Source organism: Dreissena polymorpha, chromosome 15 (genome assembly GCF_020536995.1).
Source record: "Dreissena polymorpha isolate Duluth1 chromosome 15, UMN_Dpol_1.0, whole genome shotgun sequence".
NCBI classification, from domain to species: Eukaryota; Metazoa; Mollusca; class Bivalvia; order Myida; family Dreissenidae; genus Dreissena; species Dreissena polymorpha.
In genome coordinates, this window is record NC_068369.1 from 24,652,424 (window position 1) to 24,675,137 (window position 22,714).

A 22,714-nucleotide genomic window follows, 5' to 3' on the forward strand; every position below is an offset into this window, starting at 1 on the left:
AACCTCATGATAGCATGAAAGTATTTGAAGTTTGAAAGCAATAGCCTTGATACTTAAGAAGTAAAGTGGATCGAAACAAAAAATTTAACCATATATTCAAAGTTACTAAGTCAAAAAAGGGCCATAATTGCGTAAAAATGACAACCAGAGTTATGCAACTTGTCCTTTTACTGTACCCTTATGATAGTTTGCGAGTGTTCCAAGTATGAAAGCAATATTTATGATACTTTAGGGGTAAAGTGGACCAAAACACAAAACTTAACCAAATTTTCAATTTTCTAAGTATAAAGGGCCCATAATTCCGTCCAAATGCCAGTCAGAGTTACATTACTTTGCCTGCACAGCCCCCTTATGATAGTTAATAAGTGTTGCAAGTATGAAAGCAATAGCTTTGATACTGTAGGAATAAAGTGGACCTAAACACAAAACTCAACCAAATTTTCAATTTTCTAAGTATAAAAAGGGCACTTAATTCTGTCAAAATGCCAGTCAGAGTTACATTACTTTGCCTGCACAGTCCCCTTATGATAGTTAGTAAGTGTTGCAAGTATGAAAGCAATAGCTTTGATACTTAAGAAATAAAATGGATATAAACACAAAACTTAACCAACATTTTCAATTTTTTAAGTATAAAAAGGGCACATAATTCTGTCAAAATGCACACCAGAGTTATCTAACTTTGCCTGCCCAGTCCCCTCATGAAAGTAAGTAAGTGAACCAAGTTTGAATGCAAAAGCATTTATACTTTCTGAGAAAAGTGGACCTAAACGCAAAACTTAACCAAAATTTTCAATTTTCTAAGTATAAAAAGGGCACATAATTCTGTCAAAATGCACGCCAGAGTTATCTAACTTTGCCTGCCCAGTCCCCTCATGATAGTAAGTAAGTGTACCAAGTTTGAATGCAATAGCATTGATACTTTCTGAGAAAGGTGGACCTAAACGCAAAACTTAACCGGACGCCGACGCCAACGCCGACGCCAAGGTGATGACAATAGCTCATAATTTTTTTTCAAAAAATAGATGAGCTAAAAATGGCCATAAATGAGCTTTTCCGGGCCTTTACTATGTCGTTCATTGTGCGATTTAGAATCATTTGGCACATTTGTTCACCATCATTGGACGGTGTGTCGTGCGAAAGAATAACGTTGATATCTCCAAGGTCAAGGTCACACTTTGAGTTCAAAGGTCATAAATGAGCTTGTCCTGGCCATAACTATGTCGTTAATTGTGAGAATTTAAAATCATTTGGCACATTTGTTCACCATCATTGGACGACATGTCATGCAAAAGAATTACGTCAATATCTCTACGGTCAAGGCCACACTTTCAGTTCAAAGGTAAAAAATGGCCATAAATAAGCTTGTCCAAGCCATAACTGTCATTCATTGAGATTTTAAAATCATTTGGCACATTTGTTCACCATCATTGGACGGTGTGTCATGCCAAAGAATGACGTCGATATCTCCAAGGTCAATTTCACACTTAGAGTTTAAGTAAAAAATGGCCATAAATGAGCTTGTCCGGGTAAAACCTATGTCATTCATTGTAAGATTTTTAAATGACTCTGTACATTAATTGTGGTCACAGTCATTGAACCGTGTGTCATGCAAAAGAATTCAAGAGTTCAAAGGTCAAAATGGCCATTAATGATAATGGCATTATAATTCTTAACAACAGAACCGAATAACGGGTGCCAACGCAGGCTGTGGGTGCATCTTTGAATAAGTGAAAGCTTGTCCAAATTATTTTTTTCAGAGGTCACAGTTACCTTGACCTTTGACAAAATGGGTGTGGCATGTAGAACTCGTCAAGGTGCATCTACATATGAAGTTTCAAAATTTAAGGTGGAAGCACTTTGATTTTAGAGCAAAATGTCAAATTTTTAGCACAACACCAGCGGATAGCGGACGACGAGCTGGCTATGACAATACCTCGGGTTTTCTCCGAAAACAGCCGAGCTAAAAATCGCCATAAATTAGATTCTCTTGTTTTGTGAAGACAGCATGCAGAATATTCTGTGTCAATGCAGCTTGTTGGAGTATACGTCACAAAGCTCTAGTTATAATCTGCAATAAATGTTTTTTCAATACCCTCAAATAATAATTCTTCAGACAAAGCAAATAATAACTTGTCATTTATAAGATAAACAAAAGTAAGTGGCAATTTGCTGGTCATTAAAACCATTAAAGTAATATTTTCACTTTATATATCATTCAGTGTTATTATTTTTTAACGTATACAATCAATTCATAATCTGAATGTGCTGCTCAAGTGTAACGTAGTTAACAGTGTTATTTAGATGTTCACAATGAACATGTCTTTCAGAATTATGCATAACATCAACATAATTTTACATTTGTAATTACCACCCTCATAAGAAGCATCTGTGTTTTGACTGGACAAATAAACACACCTGACTTATTTACAGTCCAGCTTTTGCAGAAACATTGATATAAGCACATCTAGAGCTCGAGTATGTTTTCAGTTTTTCAATTTCATGAAATGACGTGAAATTGGCCCAGATATGCAATATATATAACAAGATAAATTTATTTGAAAAAATTGAATGTATGAAAATTAAAACTTGTAGTCCGATGAACATTCAAATGCAAACAAGTCTCACTTTGTGTTGAACTCATTTATAAGACTAACCCTGGGAACTAAAAGTTTGGATCCCAGAGGAGTATCTTAAACAAGAGCTGTGTTCGTGAAACAAAATGGCCCCTACTGCCCACCTTGAAGCCATTTATTTGACCTTGAAGGATAACCTTGACCTTTCACCACTCAAAATGTGCAGCTCCATGAGAAACGCATGCATGCCAAATATCGAGGTGCTATCTTCAATGTTGCAAAATTTGACCTTTGACCTTGAAGTATGACCTTTACCTTTCACCACTCAAAATGTGCAGCTCAATTAGATACGCATGCATGCCAAATATGAAGTTGCTATCTTCAATATTGCAAAATTTGACCTTTGATCTTGAATGATGACCTTGACCTTTCACCACTAAAAATGTGCAGTTTCATGAGGTACGCATGCATGCCAAATATCGAGTTGCTATCTTAAATATTGCAAAATTTGACCTTTGACCTTGAAGGATGACCTTGACCTTTCACCGCTCAAAATGTACAGCTCCATGAGATACACATCCATATCAAATATCAAGTTGCTATCTTCAATATTGCAAAAGTTATGGCCAATGATAAAGTTTTCGGACGGACGCACAGACTGACGGACAGCTCAACTTCTATATGCCACCCTACTGGGGGCATACAAATTTGCCAAGGTCTCCACAAGATCGAATAGGAAACCTCTTTGCTGATTTTAGATCAAATGATTTCTCTAGGGTTCACTTTCTAACACACCTAAGCTCTCTACAGAAGGCATTATAATTTATTCTTCCCCTTTTAAAATTATTAAAACCATTTGTACATGGAGCTGTATGCATTGCAGCCCTTCATTTTCATTTCTGTACCGAGAAAGGGTCCAACTCTACATGGATGTCCTTCTCAATTTGCATTTTACAAGCAAACCAACACTGGCTTGTTCTTTTGTGATTCCAGGTTTTTGCAAGATGGGTAATTAATATTTACAATAATTTTCCAAAGATTTCAAATCTTTGACATGTGTGTGCTGATGAAAATCATATGAACACCACCATGTATATATTTACATTTAATTATATGGTAAATATATTTACAAAAAGGCAGTCAATTAAAAATAAATTAACAAGTCTCCTGCAAGAACTGAATGACATAATAATATACATTTCAAAATTTAAGCTTATTATAGCCATTAACCCTTTGCATGCTGGGAAATTTGTCGTCTGCTAAAATGTCGTCTGCAGAATTTCTTAAATTAGCATTTTCTTCTATTTTTTTAAAGAATACTATCAGAAAAGCAAACAGTTTAGATCCTGATGAGACGCCACATTTTGTGGCGTCTCATCTGGATCCAAACTGTTTGCAAAGGCCTTTAAAATTCGGTTCCCGCACTGAAAGGGTTAATAACATTTCCAACACTATGGCGGAAACTCTGTGACAACAGTTACACAATCAACACCTCAAATTTCATCAATAGCGGCATTTGCTGCTAGAACGATCAAAACACATGATAATTTACATACATTGTCAGCATGCAGTGAACAATGCTTATAAAACACAGGATCATCATTCACTGACACATATATCTATGTTGTACCGGTATGTCAGTAGTATGTGTATACATACACAGGAAATTAATTAAGTTATTATATAATGAGAACAATGCAATTTCACAATGATTATGATTAAGCAGTTTAAAAAATTATGTTCATGAGTTAGGTCTACGGTAAACTAAGACACTTACTGTAAACATGTTAACATATTGGTAATTTTATATCCAACATTCTAAATACTAATACAAATGGTGCTGCCCTAAAACATGGTTATTGATTATTCACTTTAACACAGAGTAAAAACATGAACTGTTGTTATACACTTAGTTTAAGGCAATAGAGCAACGGGCACACACATTTTAAAAGCACTACATGTAATAATTCCTAAACTGAGGTCTTATATTTCAAACATAGTATGGGATACATTTTCCCGTGCAACATAGAACACTCCATTTGACACGATCAAAATGCATAAAAAGAACACATTTTCCAGGCAATTTTGATTGAATACAAGTACATATTTCCCTCACTAAGGTTCCGTTTAATAGCAAACTAACACCTTATGAATTGCTAAAACATAATAAGTGATAAATAAATGAATAACTCAGCAATATATGATGAAATTGTGAGGAAAAATGAGCAAAAAATCAGAGACCCTTGAACAATGATAGTATAGCTGAAGAATGAGGGACTGCCTCTATATTGCTTGAACATGAAATGTATTTAAATGAAGCCTTCCTGAAACAGTCACAGGAGCAAACTGCCATTATTTACAAATTTATTGGTACAAAATGAATGGAAATGTCAAAATAAAATGCTGAACTGGACAACTCGTCAAGCCATCCATCACCAGTAACAAAATTGTCAACTGTTGCAATCATATCATTAATGAATATCTTAATCAGCAGCAATATTTGCATTCAAAACAATATTTTAACCCTTTCCCACTTAGAAACGTATTTTCACACATTTGTAGTCCATTGGAAAGTTATCTTTAATTTAAGACCTTTCTTACTAGATTCAAGTTGTTAAGCTACATTTCCAAACCTTATATACTGTAACTGACGAGCAGCAAACAGCATAAAACCTGAACAGACTGCGAGTGAATTGCAGGCTGTTCTGGTTTTATTATGTTTGCACATATCCATTTTCACTTTGTTTCTAAGTGGGAAAGGGTTAATTGACAATAACTTGGATTTCTCCAATTTAGTATTGCGCATAATATCATACCAGATAAGCAGCATAGCACCCGATTTCCACAAACACAAATGTCTCAAGTCTCCATACATAAAATAGCACGCAGACCTCAGTCCAACATTTACTTCTCACGCGGGATTTAGCAACAATAATGAAAAGATCAATATATAAACTGTTCAATAACCACATCAAACGTCGTTTAGCAAGGCTCCAACTATATCATGCCAAAATTGACATAAGAATCAAAATAAATCTGCCAATATATCCTATGGTTCATACAATACTGACGAACTTTCTTCTTCATCGTACTCATTATCGTCTATCAACCCAGCAAACTTATTGCTATCACTGAAGTCCTAAAATAAACAAAAAATGTGTGTTACTATTCAAATCTATAACAGAATTTTTTTTGAATATTTAAATCATCATTATTCATCATATCTATAAAGTTTTGATCGGAAGTATTTAATTACAATATTCCACTCATTGTTTTCATTGAAATAACAACCTGTTTCTGTTTCGTATTTTCTCTTTTAGGCACTTACTCTGTCTTGTTTTGGCTCCAACTTGGGCATTTCATCAATAGACTGTGGCAGAGGTTTTTCTCTCTTCTCTTGCCTGAATTGAAAGATAAATCAAAACCAGTCCATTTACCATTACAATTAATACTGATTAAACTTCTGCTGGTATTTACAAGACCTGTAGTAGGAAAAATACTGTATTGCCTGCTCGATACATTATTTTTTATTTTATATGTCATACAAAAAATTACACAGTGAATTGTAAAGAACTTCTGTAACTTGGCAACAAAGTTCATTCCAAATTGTCTATATTAAAACATCTTTGTTCAATGAGAAGAAGGCTAATTGAGTTATAACACTAACCAATAAACAGCTGCGCCATGAGCGCATGATACGCCCGTCGTTCGCCAATGAAGTAGTAAGGTAATAAATAACCCTTTGAATCATTTTTTTACTTCAGTTTATTTGTATTTGAATACATGGTTTATTTTATAAGTACATGAGCATGGAGCGCCGTCTCCTTGACATTCATACCATATCTTTTTTTGAGTATATGTATGCATTTCTTTAGAGGATATGGAGTTGAAGTAAACCTGTTATAGATATTTTGACCAATAATAAAAGAGAAATGTAGATGGGTAAGTGGTAGTGTACAATCGGAATAGAAAAAAGCTCACCTTGTTCAATTTTTCAGGGATACTAAAAAAAAAAAAAAAAAAATCCATCGAAGGATATTTGAGGTACAGTAGGACATTCAATGAAATCACGAAATTTTGACGAACAAAGTCCCATAACTCTGGAACGACAATTCAGAATTACGTCAAAAACGAAAGGGGATCAGGGTTTATCAATATTAAGATTGTGTTGAAATTTGAAAAAAATCCATCGAAGGATATTTGAGCTACAGTAGGACATTCAATGAAATCACGAAATTTTGACGAACAAAGTCCCATAACTCTGGAACGACAATTCAGAATTCCGTCAAAAACGAAAGGGGATCAGGGTTTATCAATATTAAGATTGTGTTGAAATTTGAAAAAAATCCATCGAAGGATATTTGAGCTACAGTAGGACATTCAATGAAATCACGAAATTTTGACGAACAAAGTCCCATAACTCTGGAACGACAATTCAGAATTCCGTCAAAAACGAAAGGGGATCAGGGTTTATCAATATTAAGATTGTGTTAAAATTTGAAGAAAATCTGTCAAAGGATATTTGACGTAGCGTACGACATTAACAGACGGACGGACGGACGGACAGACGGACGCGGGGTATACCATAATACGTCCCGTCATAGACGGGCGTATAAAAACCTTTAAAACGGTTGACAGTTAATAATACCCATCTTAGGTAAATGAGCAATTTATTAGGCTTATTTTGAAGGACTAACACTCATTCAAACAGAACCAAACAATACTCACTCAACATGCAATCAAGAGATGTGTTTGTCAGAAACACAATGCACCCTATTGCAATGCTTGGAAATAAAAATTTCAATATATCCTTTGGCAGGTTTAGAAATTATCTCCCTTTTAAAGCTTATTACTCCCTTGGATTGTATTTTTCAACTTTTGACCTTGAAGGATGACCTTGACCTTTCACCACTCAAAACGTGCAGCTTCATGAGATACACATGCATGCCAAAAATCAAGTTGCTATCTTCATTATTGCAAAAGTTATGGCCAATTTTAAATTTTTCGGACAGACAGTTCAACTGCTATACGCCACCCTACCGGAATTATTGTCAGTATTTTACCCCTAAGCATTAAATAAAAGGCCTGTCTTATTCACTACCATACCTGCGATGCTGCTCTCCACCCCTGCCTCTCCCCTGGGGTGCCCCTCTGCCCCTGTCTCCACGTCCCCTGCCCCTCTCTCCCCCTGTGTTGGGACCTCCTCTGCCAGCCCAAGCGTTAGGGACAGGTCCCGGAGCTGATCCAGCTGAGGGCCCAGAACTAGGACTGGGACGTGAGGCTCCACCTCTCGATACACCGTCTGCTAATAGACCAGGGTCTTGATAAGGCTATATGCAAATGGGTACTGTACAGTCTTTGTTTAAGAGAACCTGGCCCCCTAAACATCTGACAAATGTTAAAGTCACTATAACGCTCAAAATCAACGAAAATTTCGTTAAGTTTTTCGTAAAATAAAGTTAACACCTTAACAATCAGTGTTCCTTATAGCAATAGCCAAAATTTCAACGCTAGATGTGATATGATTACTTAGATTTTTGTAGATACAAAATGCTCGTTTTTATTTATTTGTGGCCACAATTAATTCCCGCGAATATATCTATTCATACGACACACGAACACCGTGTTAGTGTTCATGTGTCGTATAAAAAGATATGAAAAACAATAATAAAAACGAGCATTTTGTATTTACAAACATCTATTTTATCAGACCACATCTGGCGTTGAAATTTCTACAATTGCCATAAGGAACACTGAGTTTTAATTGGTTAAGTTTATTTTACGAACAATTGTACGAATTTTTCGTTGATTTTGAATAGTAATGTTACTTTAAAGCAGGATTTTCAATGTTCACCAGTAGTTATTAATTTTCTAATAGCTTACAAATTCTTTTTTTATCATTTCTTAAGGTTAACCGTTAATTACAATATTTTACCCTTTCCCTCATAAGAAGCAGATTGAAATTGCTTTTGAATCCAGCATAAAGCCAGGACAGACTGCAAGTAACTCGCAGTCTGTTTAGGTTTAATTCTGTTTGATGCTCATCAGTTACCAGGGATCATATTTTCCCGCAACATCAATCAGTCTGGATATAAATGGGGGAAAAAGTATCCAAAATTTATGTCAGAAATATTTATGTCCAAATCATGACAAATTACTTTAAAATATATACCATTGATTTTGCCATTCATGAATGTGGTATAATACATGTACAAGTAAAATTCCCTTAGGCATTTTTTCTAAACGGAACATACGAGTTTTCTCAACTGGTTTTATCATTTGCTATTTCGTTGTTGTTTCGTGTGCTGTTTTATCAGACTTTTTTCATCCAACATTGTCAACATTATTAATCTGTGTAAGTATATACCGATGTTTTAAATCGTTGTTGACTATAATAGCTTACAAACATGCATTGAACCAAACAAATGTCTGTGCGTAGGTTGGCTACTGACAATAACAAAACCAAACAAGGGCTGTTTGTAAAACACGCATTCCCCCCATATGGGCTGTCAGTTGTATTGGCAGCCATTGTGTGAATACGTTTTTTGTCACTGTGACCTTGACCTTTGACCTAGTAACCTGAAAATCAATAGGGGTCATCTGCCAGTCATGATCAATGTAACTATGAAGTTTCATGATCCTAGGCCTAATTATTCTTGAGTTAATATCAGAAAACCATTTTACTGGTTCGAGTCACTGTGACCTTGACCTTTGACCTAGTAACCTGAAAATCAATAGGGGTCATCTGTCAGTCATTATCAATGTACCTATGAAGTTTCATGATCCTAGGCGTAAGCATTCTTGAGTTATCATCAGGAAACCGTTTTACTGTTTCGAGTCACTGTGACCTTGACCTTTGACCTAGTGACCTGAAAATCAATAGAGGTCATCTGCCAGTCATGATCAATGTACCTATGAAGTTTCATGATCCTAGGTCCATTCTTGAGTTATCATCCGGAAATCAATTTACTATTTCGAGTCACTGTGACCTTGACCTTTGACCTAGTGACCTGAAAATCAATAGGGGTCTCTGCCAGTCATGATCAATGTACCTGTGAAGTTTCATGATCCTAGGCCTAAGCGTTATTGAGTTATCATCCGGAAACCATCTGGTGGACGGACTAACGTACTGACCGACATGTGCAAAACAATATACCCCCTCTTCTTCAAGGGGGGCATAAAATAAATAAGAAATAAATTGTGTACCTTATAGTTTGTTGTCAAAATAACCCACAGCCGATAGTTTAGATGCGTAGGGATTAAATCACAAGTGCAAAGCACAAGTGATTTGAAATCACGCATCTAATTTTCCGGTCGTGCGTTATTCAACAACAAACTACAAAGTACACCAATTATTTTGATTCTAACACGTTTTTTACTAAAGATTTATACAATGTATATTATTTTTCTTGTGTACTATTTTATGTGAATTTCTGCCCATAAAAAAAACTTTCGGCTGTTTTGTCGATCAGATCCGCAACCTTCATTCATAATTATATTACCAGATTATTACGCTGGTGGAAAATGTATCGTTTTGTTTAGGTACAGCGCGTGCTTTCAGTGCCGGAAGCATCTTTAATCCGCTGTCCACAAGTTTTTTATTCTTGGTCAGACGTAAAATAAACTGGTCCTGACCGTTTAGAGACTGCAGCGAATCGTTAATCACACCTAATCGAGATAAAAATGGCATTAGGGTGCGTTTGCATGTGCACTGTGTATTCTATTTCATGACATGGGAATTTCAGCAAACAGAATCGGATCGACTGTTTGGGATTTTCAATCGGTCTTTCATGACCCCAATCGGTCTAGGACCGACAAAACTGAAAAAAATATGATCCCTGTCAGTAACTAAGGATTGGAAAAGAAGCCTTTAAAACTCGAATTTAGTCAGAAAGGTCTTAAATTAAATATAACTTTCTAAAGGACAACAAATGCGTTAAAATACTTATCTAAGTGGTAAAGGGTTAAAAGGTTGTTTTGTTTTTTTTAAGAGGTCACAGTGACCTTGACCTTTGTTCTAGTGACCCAAAAATGGATGTGGCGTGTAGAACTCATCAAGGTGCATCTACATATGAAGTTTCAAAGTTGTAGGTGGAAGCACTTTGATTTTAGAGCCAATGTTAAGGTTTTATCACGGCGGATGGCAGACAACGAGCTGGCTATGACAATACCTCGATTTTCTCTGAAAACAACCGAGCATAAAATTGATAATAAAAGTGATTTCAATATTATATTTCTAAGGTCCAACTTATAGAGCTGGATTTATAGATAAATGATATGTTTAGACTTTTCAATAAAAAAATAATAATTCTTTTTTTGAAACCTTCAATTGGGATTTTTAGGGCCTATCTTGGAAACTTTTTTTCCATTGGGAATGGGTCCACCTTACCGGACCCCAATGTGAATGAAAACAAGAGGGCCATGGGCCGTAAGGTGCTCACCTGAGACCCGAAGGAGCTAGCTAAAAAAGTGACTTCTAGTGTTTTTTTACCATATAAATATAAGGAGATAGACCCCCCCCCTGGCGGCCATGGTTTTTTACCGATCCAAACCATTTTCAAAACTCAACCGTCATATCCATGAAACAAATGTTCTGACCAAATTTCATGAAGATTAGGCAAAAAATGTGTCTCCAAGACTGCTCTCATGTTTTCACTATATACATATAGAGACAACTGCCCCACACCCTGGCGGCCAAGTTTTTCAAATGATTACGACCATTTTCGAAATCGTCCGAGATATTCACAAAACCAATGTTTTGACCAAATTTCATGATGATTAGGCAAAAAATGTGACTTCTAGCGTGTTCACAAGCTTCTTTACTATATAATATAAGGAAAAAGACCCCCCCTGGCGGCCATGTTTTTTTACCGATCCAAACCATTTTGAACTCAACTGTGGTATCCGGGAAAAAAATGTTCTGACCAAATTTAATAAAGGGAAAAAATTTGTCTTCTAGACTGTTCACGTTTTCACTATATACATGTACATATAGAGAAAACTGCCCTGCCCCCTGGCGGCCATGTTTTTTCACCGATCATGACCATTTTTGAACTCGTCCGAGAAACATATAAAAGCGATGTTTAGATAAAATTTCATGGTGATTAGGCAAAAAATGTGACTTCTAGTGTGTTCACAAGCTTTTTTTACTGTATAAACATAAGGAAAAAGAACCCCCTGGCGGCCATGTTTTTTTTCCAATCCAAACCATTTTCGAACTCAACTGATGTATCCAGGAAACAAATGTTCTGACCAAATTTCATGAAGATTTGACCAACAATGTGACTTCTAGAGTGTTCACATGTTTTCACTATATACATATAGAGAAAACTGCCCTGCCCCCTGAAGGCCATGTCTTTTCACCGATCTGGACCATTTTCGAACTCGTCCGAGATATCAATGAATCCAATGTTTTGACGAAGGAATACTGCCCCGCCCCCTGGCGGCCATGATTTTCGATGGACCAAAACCATTTTTTAACTCAACCAGCATATCATTAAGACAAACCTTTTGACGAAGTTACATGAAGATTGGGCATCAAATGTGACTTCTACAGTGTTCACAAGGCAAATGTTGACGACGGACGCACGACAAACGACAGACAAAAGGCGATCACAAAAGCTCCTCATGAGCCCGTTGTGCTCAGGTGAGCTAAAAAAAACACTGCATATCTGAACATTGTACTGTTGAAATACATAAAACTTGTAAAAAATGTTCAGCTTTGAAATGTTCATGGAAATGCTTTATGCTACCTAAACATGGATGGAAACAGACTGGTCATATACACCTTAGAGCAAAATAGGACCCCGTCAATGCAAATACCCATAGCATCTTTTATATATACTGGTAAGACTCATTCTACGAAAACTGGGCTTAATGCATGTGAGTAAAGTGTCCTCTCACTGTGCAGTCACCACAGGCTAATCGGAGACAACTATTTCGGCTTTAACGGGATTTTTGCTAACAAAACACATCGTTTAAATGAAAAATACCATTTAAGTGGAACTTGTCATCCCTGATTAGTCTATAAGACTGCTAAGGCTAATTTTGGAGGACACTTTAAGCAATGCATTAACCCTTTACCACTTAGATACGTATATGGGAGGACACTTTAAGCAATGCATTAACCCTTTACCACTTAGATACGTATATGGGAGGACACTTTAAGCACATGCATTAACCCTTTACCACTTAGATACGTATGGGAGGACACTTTAAGCACATGCATTAACCCTTTACCACTTAGATACGTATGGGAAGACACTTTAAGCACATGCATTAACCCTTTACCACTTAGATACGTATGGGAGGACACTTTAAGCAATGCATTAACCCTTTACCACTTAGATACGTATGGGAGGACACTTTAAGCACATGCATTAACCCTTTACCACTTAGATACGTATTTTCCCACATGTGTAGTTCCTTAGAATGTTAAATTTAATTTAAGACCTTTCTTACAAGATTTAAGTTTGTAAGGCTTCAATTCCAAACCTTAGATACTGATCAGCAGCAAACAGCATAAAACCTGAACAGACTGCGAGCTACTTGCAGGTTTTATGCTGTTTTGCACATAGCCATTTTCATATGCTTCTGAGTGGAAAAGGGTAAAGCCCAGTTTTGGCAGAGCTAAAATGAAAGGCCCATTGGTTTTTTCCAAGGTGTGCTTACTGTCCTGTTTGCCCCGAGTCCAGGGATTCTCCTTGGGTGGCTCTGCAGGCACAAACTCTTTCTTGGCCTCTGGACGACTAGGAGCTGCCTGCAAACCAAAGTGAATGAAATCAAATATGCCTTGAGGCGTATGAAACTGGTATATTCTTTAAAATTAGAAAAAACACAAGCATGCACAAATACTTAGTGATGTGAGTTATCGCAATTAAGCGACCGTCTTGCTAAGACAATTTCTACTAAGACCCTCATGTTGTCTTATAAGCAGGGTATTATCATATTTGCAAAACAAAACAAACTACTTCATGAACTGATTAGGATCTTGGTGTTAATAATTACCAAAATAATTATCTAATTATTTACCTTAATTAAGGTAAGAGTGGGGGTAAACAATTTTTATTAACTTCAACATTGAAAGATTTTTTTTTTAATGTCGTATTTGAACAGGAAGGTAGTTAATAACCAAAATGTTTCACATGGCAAAAACATGTCAGACAGAAATCAAGCACAGACAACTTACTTGAGAGGGTGAAGATGCTGGCTGGGCAGGCTGGTTCTCGGGTTTTCTCTGGTTTGTCACTTCAGCTGGAGGCTTACCATGTGAACCAGTCTCACTGTTCCCTGACTGAGCAGGGGGAGACCTGGCATCAGATGGCTGACTGGTCTGTAAGGGCACATACATGCCAGGAATTGCCAATCAATACCAAGTATAATTTGACATTCCATGTGGTCAAACAAGAACATAGTTGCAAACTCCAATTAATTTAATTTTATTTATGACACTTACAAGCCTAGAAACAAACCAAAAAGTGGAAGAACAAAGTTTTAACAACTGGTCAAGCGTCCCTTATGTAAATGAGGCTTGTTTTGGGAAAACGTGGCTTAATGCATGCGCCTAAAGAGACATGCCTGATATGACTGTGCAGTTTGCACAGGCTAATCCTGGATGACACTTTCCGCCTAAAAATGGATTCTTGCCAAGAGACTAATTAATGCGAAAAATACCATAAAAGTGTAAAGTTTCGTCCCTGATTAGCCAGTGCAGACTGCACAGTCTAATTTGGGACATCACTATGATCATGCATTAAGCCCACTTTTCAAATGACGTGGTTCAAATGTTTCTTACCACAGTGTCTGATACCTGAGAAATCTTCCTCTTCTCCCAGATGTTCTCCTTGGGCGGTGGGGCTGGTACCAGCTTGACCGGCTCCTCGGGCTGGCCCGGCGGGCTCTGGGCCGTGGTGTACTGGCGCTCCTCCTCCCTCTCCTGGAACACCTCCCCAGGCCCAGCCCCCTTCTCACCGCTGTCCTGACGGGACCGACCCACTGAGGACACTGAACCTAAGATCAAGCATTCACCACTTAAATATGCATTTTGACATATTTGTTGTCTTTTAGAAAATCTTATTAAATTAAATAACTTTCTTAATATATTCAAGTTGTAAAGGCTTCATTTTCAACCCTTTGATATTGATGAGCAGCAAACAAGTTATTTTTTTTGCTGATTTCATATAGCCATTTGCACTTTTTTAAAAGCAAAACCGCAAATATCAGACGCATACCCTGATGCAGTTGATTACCACTCTTAACCAATGAAAGTTGATTAGTTCTAAAGAATGTTTGTATATTACTGCCAGAGACAATACGAATTTTATGAATTTACATTGTTCTCAAAGAAGGAAGTTTTCAAAACACAAACCGTTCGCAAACATTATAAAACTTGCAAGACATGTATGAGGACAAATCTGCCTACCTTTTTTGCGCGAGCTGCCGCTGGTTTTCCTCTCCCTGCGTCCTTCCCCGTCTTCAGACCTGTCACTTCCTGAGCGTCGTCTGCCACCAGCATCCCCCTTGGATCTAGAAGAGACAGGACCCATGTCCAAATCTTTGTCACTGCTGCTAAATAGAACAACAAGAACTAAGGTAAGTGTGAACAGCTTAATTCACAAACACGATTTTCTTTATAATATAAAGAGACAGTACCCATGTCCAAATATGTATCGTCATGGGTGTGATTTAAGAACCACCTCAGGGGAGGAGAATGCCCTTCCCACATTACAAGTGTTCAATTAAAGGGGCCTTTGTCACAGATTTATACATGCATTAAAGTTTTTCATTAAATTCTTTATATTGATTTATGTAAAAATCGGATCTAAAAAGCTCCAGTAAAAAAACAAGAATAAAATTAAACAAAGAAAAAATGTAACCCTCAAGGCTTGAACCACAGACCCCTGGAGCAAAAGGGAATCGCTAAGACCACTTGGCAACCCAGGCTCATACAATGAATGATGTATTTTATGCTTTACATAGGCCATCCTCGTAGTATCACAAAATAGAACGACAACAACAGAACTCTCCAAATTATTCAATCATTTTGCGTTGCAACACTATAATTTTCAGATTTTTAAATCGTTAAAAGATGCATATATTGGATATTTAAGTGCATGGTAAATGTTCAGTATTACCTCACAAATATTATAACTACAACAAACATTTGCAAATCTGAAACAATTTTTTTATATAATTTTGTCAATTTACCAAAACGTGAAAAGGCCCCTTTAAGCTCTTCCTTTGTACATCGATCAAGCAAACTTTATAACTGTTTGTAAAATAAGTTTGACATTAAAAATGTTTAAATCAGCTCGAAGGTGAAAAAAATCACACCCCTGATCGCAGTAGGCCCCAACTTACACATTCCTGTTCTCCTTCTCCTCCCCATGCATGTCCCCAGGTCTGGTGTCCTCGTAACCATGGCTACGCCCGTAACCCCGCGCCTCGAGGGAACTCTTCCCTGCAGGGGGCCCCTCGCGCTGCTTCATTAGGCGCTCTTCAATCTCTCGCTCACGCTGCGCTGTGTCCACGGGTTTGGCACTCCCGAAGATGGAGGCGGCCTTCTGGGGTTTATGTTCCTGCTGCTCGGGCTCTGTGCGCTCTGCAGGTTTGGTGCGGGGCTGAAGATGCAGGCGTGGCCTCTCAATTGGGGGCTCTGAAGTAGTGGAGTCAGATCATGAGACAAGTACAAGTTTTGGCAAGATTGAGAGGTCTCTTATAAAATAATAGAGGTTCTTTGATAAAAAATCCTCTACAGCTATAATATTGGTCCTCGTCCGATTCAGAAAAGCAAAATACACAATTACAATTGACAACTAGAAATGGCGCGGCAGAGGCCGACGCGTATCCCCACGCCGCATGTTTGACCCAGGGGCGCCCCAGGGTTGGTTATGGGACCATGCATAATTGAGATTGACCGTATTGTCATATTGTCATTATATAAGTTCAGAATCAAGTAGAAGTGAATCGGTGTAGAAAGGAAGAAATTATAGTAAAAGGCAATTTTGGGTGGGTGTGGTCTATGCGGGCAAGACGCCCCAGGGTTGGTAATGGGGCCATGCATAGTTGAGATTGACCGTATTGTCATAAGAGTGGTTCAGTATCAATTTGAAGTAAATCGGTGTAGAAATGAAGAAGTTAATGTAAAATAATCTAAAAAAATGAGTGAGAATCTCTGACCCAGCCCCAACCAAACACCCATTACTTTTGACCCGGGGGTCAGATCAAAATTCCAAATAGTGCAGGGTCGCACATATGCTCATAGCTACCATGTGTGTAAGTTTCAAGGTTCTAGTGCTAATAGTGTAGGAGGAGATAGTGGCCAGGACTGATGGACGGACGGACAACCGGCGGAGATAACCACAATATCCCCACGCTTTTCAAAAAGCCTGGGGATAATGACATTGTTTGGAATTCACAAATTAAAATAGTATGTAACCGGACAGGTCTATATTAACCCTTTTGTGATCCCAGCCTAAACACATGGACTATATAGTTAAAGTTTAGCAATTATCCATATTTGAATAGTAAATAACATTAAAAATATAAGAAGCAACCAAATTGATTTGTTTAACCACCCCCCCCCCCCCCGCCCCATCCCCAACCCAAAAAATAATAATTGCATGCAAACAAATATTATTAATTTTAAAGTACATAATGACAAAAACATACCCGCTTCTCTGCTATTTTGTCGATCATGTCTGAAAAAAGAAACAAGACAGTAGAAAGACCTTAATTTTTTTCCATGTTGCCTGCTCTAACTGGTACATAAAATCCAAGACCACTAAGATCAATTCTCAATACTACATCTCAATGACTATTCCACAGACTCTATTACATATTACAATGTAGCTACAAGCTGTGAATTGCAATAAGTTCCATATTTACGAGCTATCAGTAAAGCGGCAGCCTGGAAATAGCTAAGTATAAATGGTTTCAAACTGACATAGCTAGTCCATTACTGTAGCTTAATAAGTTCAAAACATAGACACACTCAATTGTCTAAATTAAATTTTAAAAAGTTTTTATTCCAATTAACGACATAATGCTTATGTTTATGTCAATTCTTATTTAAACTAGAGCTTTGTCACAGACGTGACGTATACCCCCACGTGCCGTATTGACACAGACTATTTTGCATGCTGTCTTCACAAAACTAGAGAATCTAATTTAGGGCAATTTTTAAGAATTATTATGCCATTATCATTAATAGCCATTTTGACCTTTGAACTCTTAAATTCTTTCACATGACACGCCCTCCAATGACTGTGAACAAAATTTATGTACAGAGTCATTTTAAAATCTCACAATGAATGACATAGTTATGGCCCAGACAAGATCATTTATTGCCATTTTATACCTTTGAACTCAAAGTGTGACCTTGACCTTTGAGATATCAACGAAATTCTTTCGCGCGTCACACCGTCCAATGATGGTGAACAAAAGAGCCAAATAATTTTAAAATCTCACAATAAACGACATAGTTATGGCCCGGACAAGCTCATTTATGGCAATTTTTTACCTTTGAACTCAAAGTGTGACCTTGACCTTGGAGATATCAATGTAAAATTTTCGCGCAAGACACCGTCCAATTATGATGAACAAATGTGCCATATGATTTTAAAATCTCACAATAAACAACATAGTAATGGCCCCGACAAGCTCATTTATGGCCATTTTTGACCTTTGAACTCACAGTGTGACCTTGACCTTGGAGATCAGGACGTAATTCATTTGCGCGACACACCGGCAAATGATGGTGAACAAATGTGCCATATGATTTTAAAATCTCACAATGAACAACATAGTTATGGCCCGGACAAGCTTATTTATGGCCATTTTTGACCTTTGCTCTTTGAACTTAAAGTGTGACCTTCACCTTGGAGATATCAACATAATTCTTTCGCGCAACACACCGTCAAATGATCGTGAACAAATGTGCCAAATGATTTTAAAAATCTCACAATAAACGACATAGTTATGGCCCCGACAAGCTCATTTATGGCAGTTTTTGATTTTTGAACTCAAAGTGTGACCTTGACCTTGGAGATATAGACGTAATTCTTTCGCGCTACACACCGTCCCATGATGGTGAACAAATTTGATAATTGATTTTAAAATCTCACAATAAATGATAAAGTTATGGCCTGGACAAGCATTTGACCCTTGAACTGCAAGTGTGACCTTGACCTTGGAGATATCGCCGTACTTTTTTCACACGACACACCGTCCCATGATGGTGAACAAAGTTATTTATGTACAGAGTCATTTTAAAATCTAACAATAAATGACATAGTTATGGTCCGGACAAACTTTCGATTTAAAACACAACAAGTGACCCCATGACCTAGTTTTTGACCCGGCATGACCCATATTCAAACTTGACCTATACATCATCAAGATACAACTTGTGACCAAGTTTGGTGAAGATTGGATGAAATTTTGGGACAGACCGACCTACAAAGTGACTCCTATATAGCCCCCATTACCAATGGTAATGGGGGTATAACAAATATTGTCAAAATGCAATACATTATATTCTCAACCATGGAACACAGCATTCAGGGGTCACCCTAGAGGTCAGCAAAGTGATACATTTTCCCTTCAAGGGCGCATTTCATTCCCTGATTAGATACAATCAAAATCGCTGAACATTTCCAACAGTTATGCGACCCATTTCAACATATGTGCCCTACAGGCAATTCATCCACTGTTAATATCCATAATTAATCAATAAATACAACCCAGTTCATAAAAACATCCTAAACAAAAAGTTTCGTGTTACTAGGATATTGTGACATATTTTGCAACCTTTTTGTTTAAACATACCATCTCTATTCAATTGAAATCCTAATGACAGACAAGAAATAAATGATTTTAGTGTTGACTATTTACATCAGTCACAGTTTTAAATTCACCTTTTCTGGAAGTGAAAGGTGTATTACATGCCTCAAACATGGATTGTGACATATTTTTTTATTAGTCTGCTACATACATTCATTGGATAATTACTTTTAGTAAAAGATTTATCTCTAGTACATTCATGGATATATTAGCTAATATGCTCCATATTTTTAAACAGACTTAAGTTGATAGAAGTAATTAAATTTCGCACTAAATTCCACAAAAGTAGAGTCACTGCTCCCTAATATCCCTAATTGAAGAGAAATAATTTCCCCCTAAAGTTTCTGTCAGAATGACCCCATGTCTGAACAAAAAGACAGAAGTGCCGTACCTGTCCTCTCTATCTGGGCCAGGTCGGTCCCCTCCGTACCCTCTGTCCCGGTCCCCCCTGAATCCCCCTCCCCTCTCCCAGCCACGGTCACCACCACGATCACCACCACGGTCACCACCGCGATCACCCCCGCGATCGTCATCTCTACGGAAACCAGTACCAAATGCACGCCTTCCACCTGCAGATTAACACTGGGTACACAGAACAAAACGCAAAGAGTCTGTAACAAGGCCTTCTTTCTGAAGCATTGAGGCAAACTATATCAAATAAGATATTTAAATTTGTTTAACTAAATGACTATCCCAGTATCAGAAAAAAAAACAAAACACAAATACAAATGTAAATTAAATAAATCCCCTTGCCCCCAATTCTTTCATAGCATAAAACATTATAAAAGCATAACAGGAATTTATTCAAATTAACATCTCTCATTCTGTACCCACCATCTCTGTCGTCCTGCCTATCTCTGCCTCCCCCATACCCGTCTCTGCCTCGTCTGTCATCACGATGGTCATCTCCATAGCGATCACCGCCCCCATAGCGGTCATCCTTCCTGCCGTAGTCACCCCCGGGTCTTTCCGCCCTCTCTGCTCCTCTCTGCCAGGGACCCTTGTCCTCGCCTCTTTCTTCAAACCTGCAACAGTGCAGCAAAAATGAACACTTCTGTAAAGTTTGGCAACTGCTGATTGTCAAACGGTTTAAATCGATTAAATCTGCAGATTTTAATAAACTGAATTCAATCTTAGAGACCTTTACACAGATTTTGGCAGATATTTAAGTTTGTGTCATTGAATACTTTATATAGATAAATGCAAACATTGGATCTAAAAATCTACAGTAAACAAAACAAGGGCTGTTTGTAAAACATGCATGCCCCCCATATGGGCTGTCAGTTGTAGTGGCAGCCATTGTGTGAATACGTTTTTAGTCACTGTGACCTTGACCTTTGACTTAGTGACCCGAAAATCAATAGGGGTCATCTGCCAGTTATGATCAATGTACCTATGAAGTTTAATGATCCTAGGCCTATTTATTCTTGAGTTTTTATCAGGAAACTATTTTACTGTTTCGAGTCACTGTGACCTTGACCTTTGACCTATTGACCTGAAAATTAATAGGGGCCATCTGCAAGTCATGATCAGTGTACCGATGAAGTTTCATGATCCTAGGCGAAAGCATTCTTGAGTTATCATCTGGAAACCATTTTACTGTTTCGAGTCACTGTGACCTTGACCTTTGACCTCGTGGCCTGAAAATCAATAGGGGTCATCTGCCAGTCATGACCAATGTACCTATGAAGTTTCATGATCCTAGGCCTAAGCGTTCTTGAGTCATCATCGGGAAACCATCTGGTTGACAGACGGACGGACCGATAAACCGACATGAGCAAAACAATAAACCCCCTCTTTTTCGAAGGGGGGCATAAAAAACAAGCTTATTGCCAAGCAATATATGTCCCCTTTCGGCTCCACTATTGTCAGAATATTTTTTTAAATTTTTGACATAGAAACAAAATGAAATGACGTGCATAATGTCCATATTGCCATCTATCAATGTTTCAAGTTTCATGAAACAAGAGGGCCATGGTGACCCTGTATCGCTCCATTGTTTTTTATGCAAAAAAAGCGTGCAATGCGCATGGGTTGAAATGTACTCAAGCATGTGACTTTCTCTTTCTGTCCCTTGTCCCACTGGGCGCTTAAAGTTGGAAGGGTGAGCATTTTTTATATATGGAAAACGTTACTACGGTGATAACTAAACAGACTAAAAAGTCCGGGAATTGTCGCACAGGTACTTTGCTTATAACGTAGGTACATTTATCTCTCCAAAAGATTTTGTCGTTCTTTCTATTTCACATATTTTTAGATGCTGAAGTTCAAATCTACGCATGTTCTACAATATTAATGAATGTTCCTTCATTCAATCATGAATCTTTTTCCAAAATTCCAAAAAGTGTTTGTAGGTTTCAAAGTTTCTGTTACTTATATAGTTCATGACATATGCAAAATACCTAATGATGTAGATCACCTTAACTTTGCTTCATTCTTGAGGCATTAGTGAGTGTAGCAGGATTGTTAAAGTGGTGAAGAAATTGTTTATTGTACAAAGAAGATATTTGCCTGAGGAAACATAAAGTTTTTCAGGTTCATGGGGTGCCGAAAGGCAGTAGGAATGATAACTTTGTAGAGGTTGTTTGTTAAACAAAGTAAATGTTTACGAGACAAAAAATTGAATTATAATTCATCAAGATGTTGGGTTCATGGGAACACTTCATGCATATGGCATGAGGTTCAAAGAGATATCATGACAAACAATTAACTTGACCTAACTTTCCTTTACTTTTTCCATCTGACATTGGTTACCTGTCATGTTTGTTTTTGAAAAATACTAGGATTGCCATATATTGAAATAAGGTATCTGACCTATTCTCTGATAGGTTGCTAGTAATAGACTTAGCGGCAGTCATGTTATAAACAAGGGGATTGTTCACAGCATTGGTAGAATATACTTTTAATAGATACAACTTTTCTAAGTTGGTTTCTCCTTACTTTTTTGCTTCTGAATATTAAAATCACTTAATTTCAATGTAACAATTTGTTGTTAAGTTTATCTTGAACAAAATTTTTTTGCAATCTGTTTATAAATCATAAAATGATGTCATTAAAAAAAAAAATTGATAAATATAATAAAACAAGAATTTTGAAAATGTTAACCTAAAAGAATAATACTAACCATTTGGTGAAAACAAACAAAACAATACAATTTTTTTTATAAAATGTTATATACAAACAAGGTTAATGGACTAAATATAAACAAACACACTTGAGTGTTCTTCTTGTGTTAATGATAAATTAAACTGAGTTAAATTAATATATATAATTTGTTTACCTTTCAATATCTTGCATTT

General features: G+C 37.2%; 1 protein-coding gene across 6 annotated transcripts in view; it reads right to left on the reverse strand.

Moving 5' to 3' along the window:
- Positions 1–3,665: 3,665 nt before the first annotated feature.
- Positions 3,666–22,714, reverse strand: part of LOC127859486 (eukaryotic translation initiation factor 4B-like) — a 59,471-nt gene continuing 40,422 nt past the window's right edge. For 2 of the 6 annotated variants that reach the window (XM_052396957.1, XM_052396953.1), the window contains exons 8-18: positions 20,250–20,440; positions 19,807–19,984; positions 17,244–17,272; positions 15,933–16,227; positions 14,995–15,140; positions 14,368–14,582; positions 13,762–13,905; positions 13,245–13,332; positions 7,680–7,878; positions 5,902–5,974; positions 3,666–5,712 (exon numbers count right to left, since the gene is read on the reverse strand). In XM_052396957.1, coding sequence (XP_052252917.1) covers positions 5,623–5,712; positions 5,902–5,974; positions 7,680–7,878; positions 13,245–13,332; positions 13,762–13,905; positions 14,368–14,582; positions 14,995–15,140; positions 15,933–16,227; positions 17,244–17,272; positions 19,807–19,984; positions 20,250–20,440 — 1,648 coding nt within the window. In that variant the 3' untranslated portion in view covers positions 3,666–5,622. The remainder of the gene's footprint in view (positions 5,713–5,901; positions 5,975–7,679; positions 7,879–13,244; positions 13,333–13,761; positions 13,906–14,367; positions 14,583–14,994; positions 15,141–15,932; positions 16,228–17,243; positions 17,273–19,806; positions 19,985–20,249; positions 20,441–22,714) is intronic. The other 4 variants (XM_052396955.1, XM_052396956.1, XM_052396959.1 and 1 more) reach the window with 4 other exon arrangements.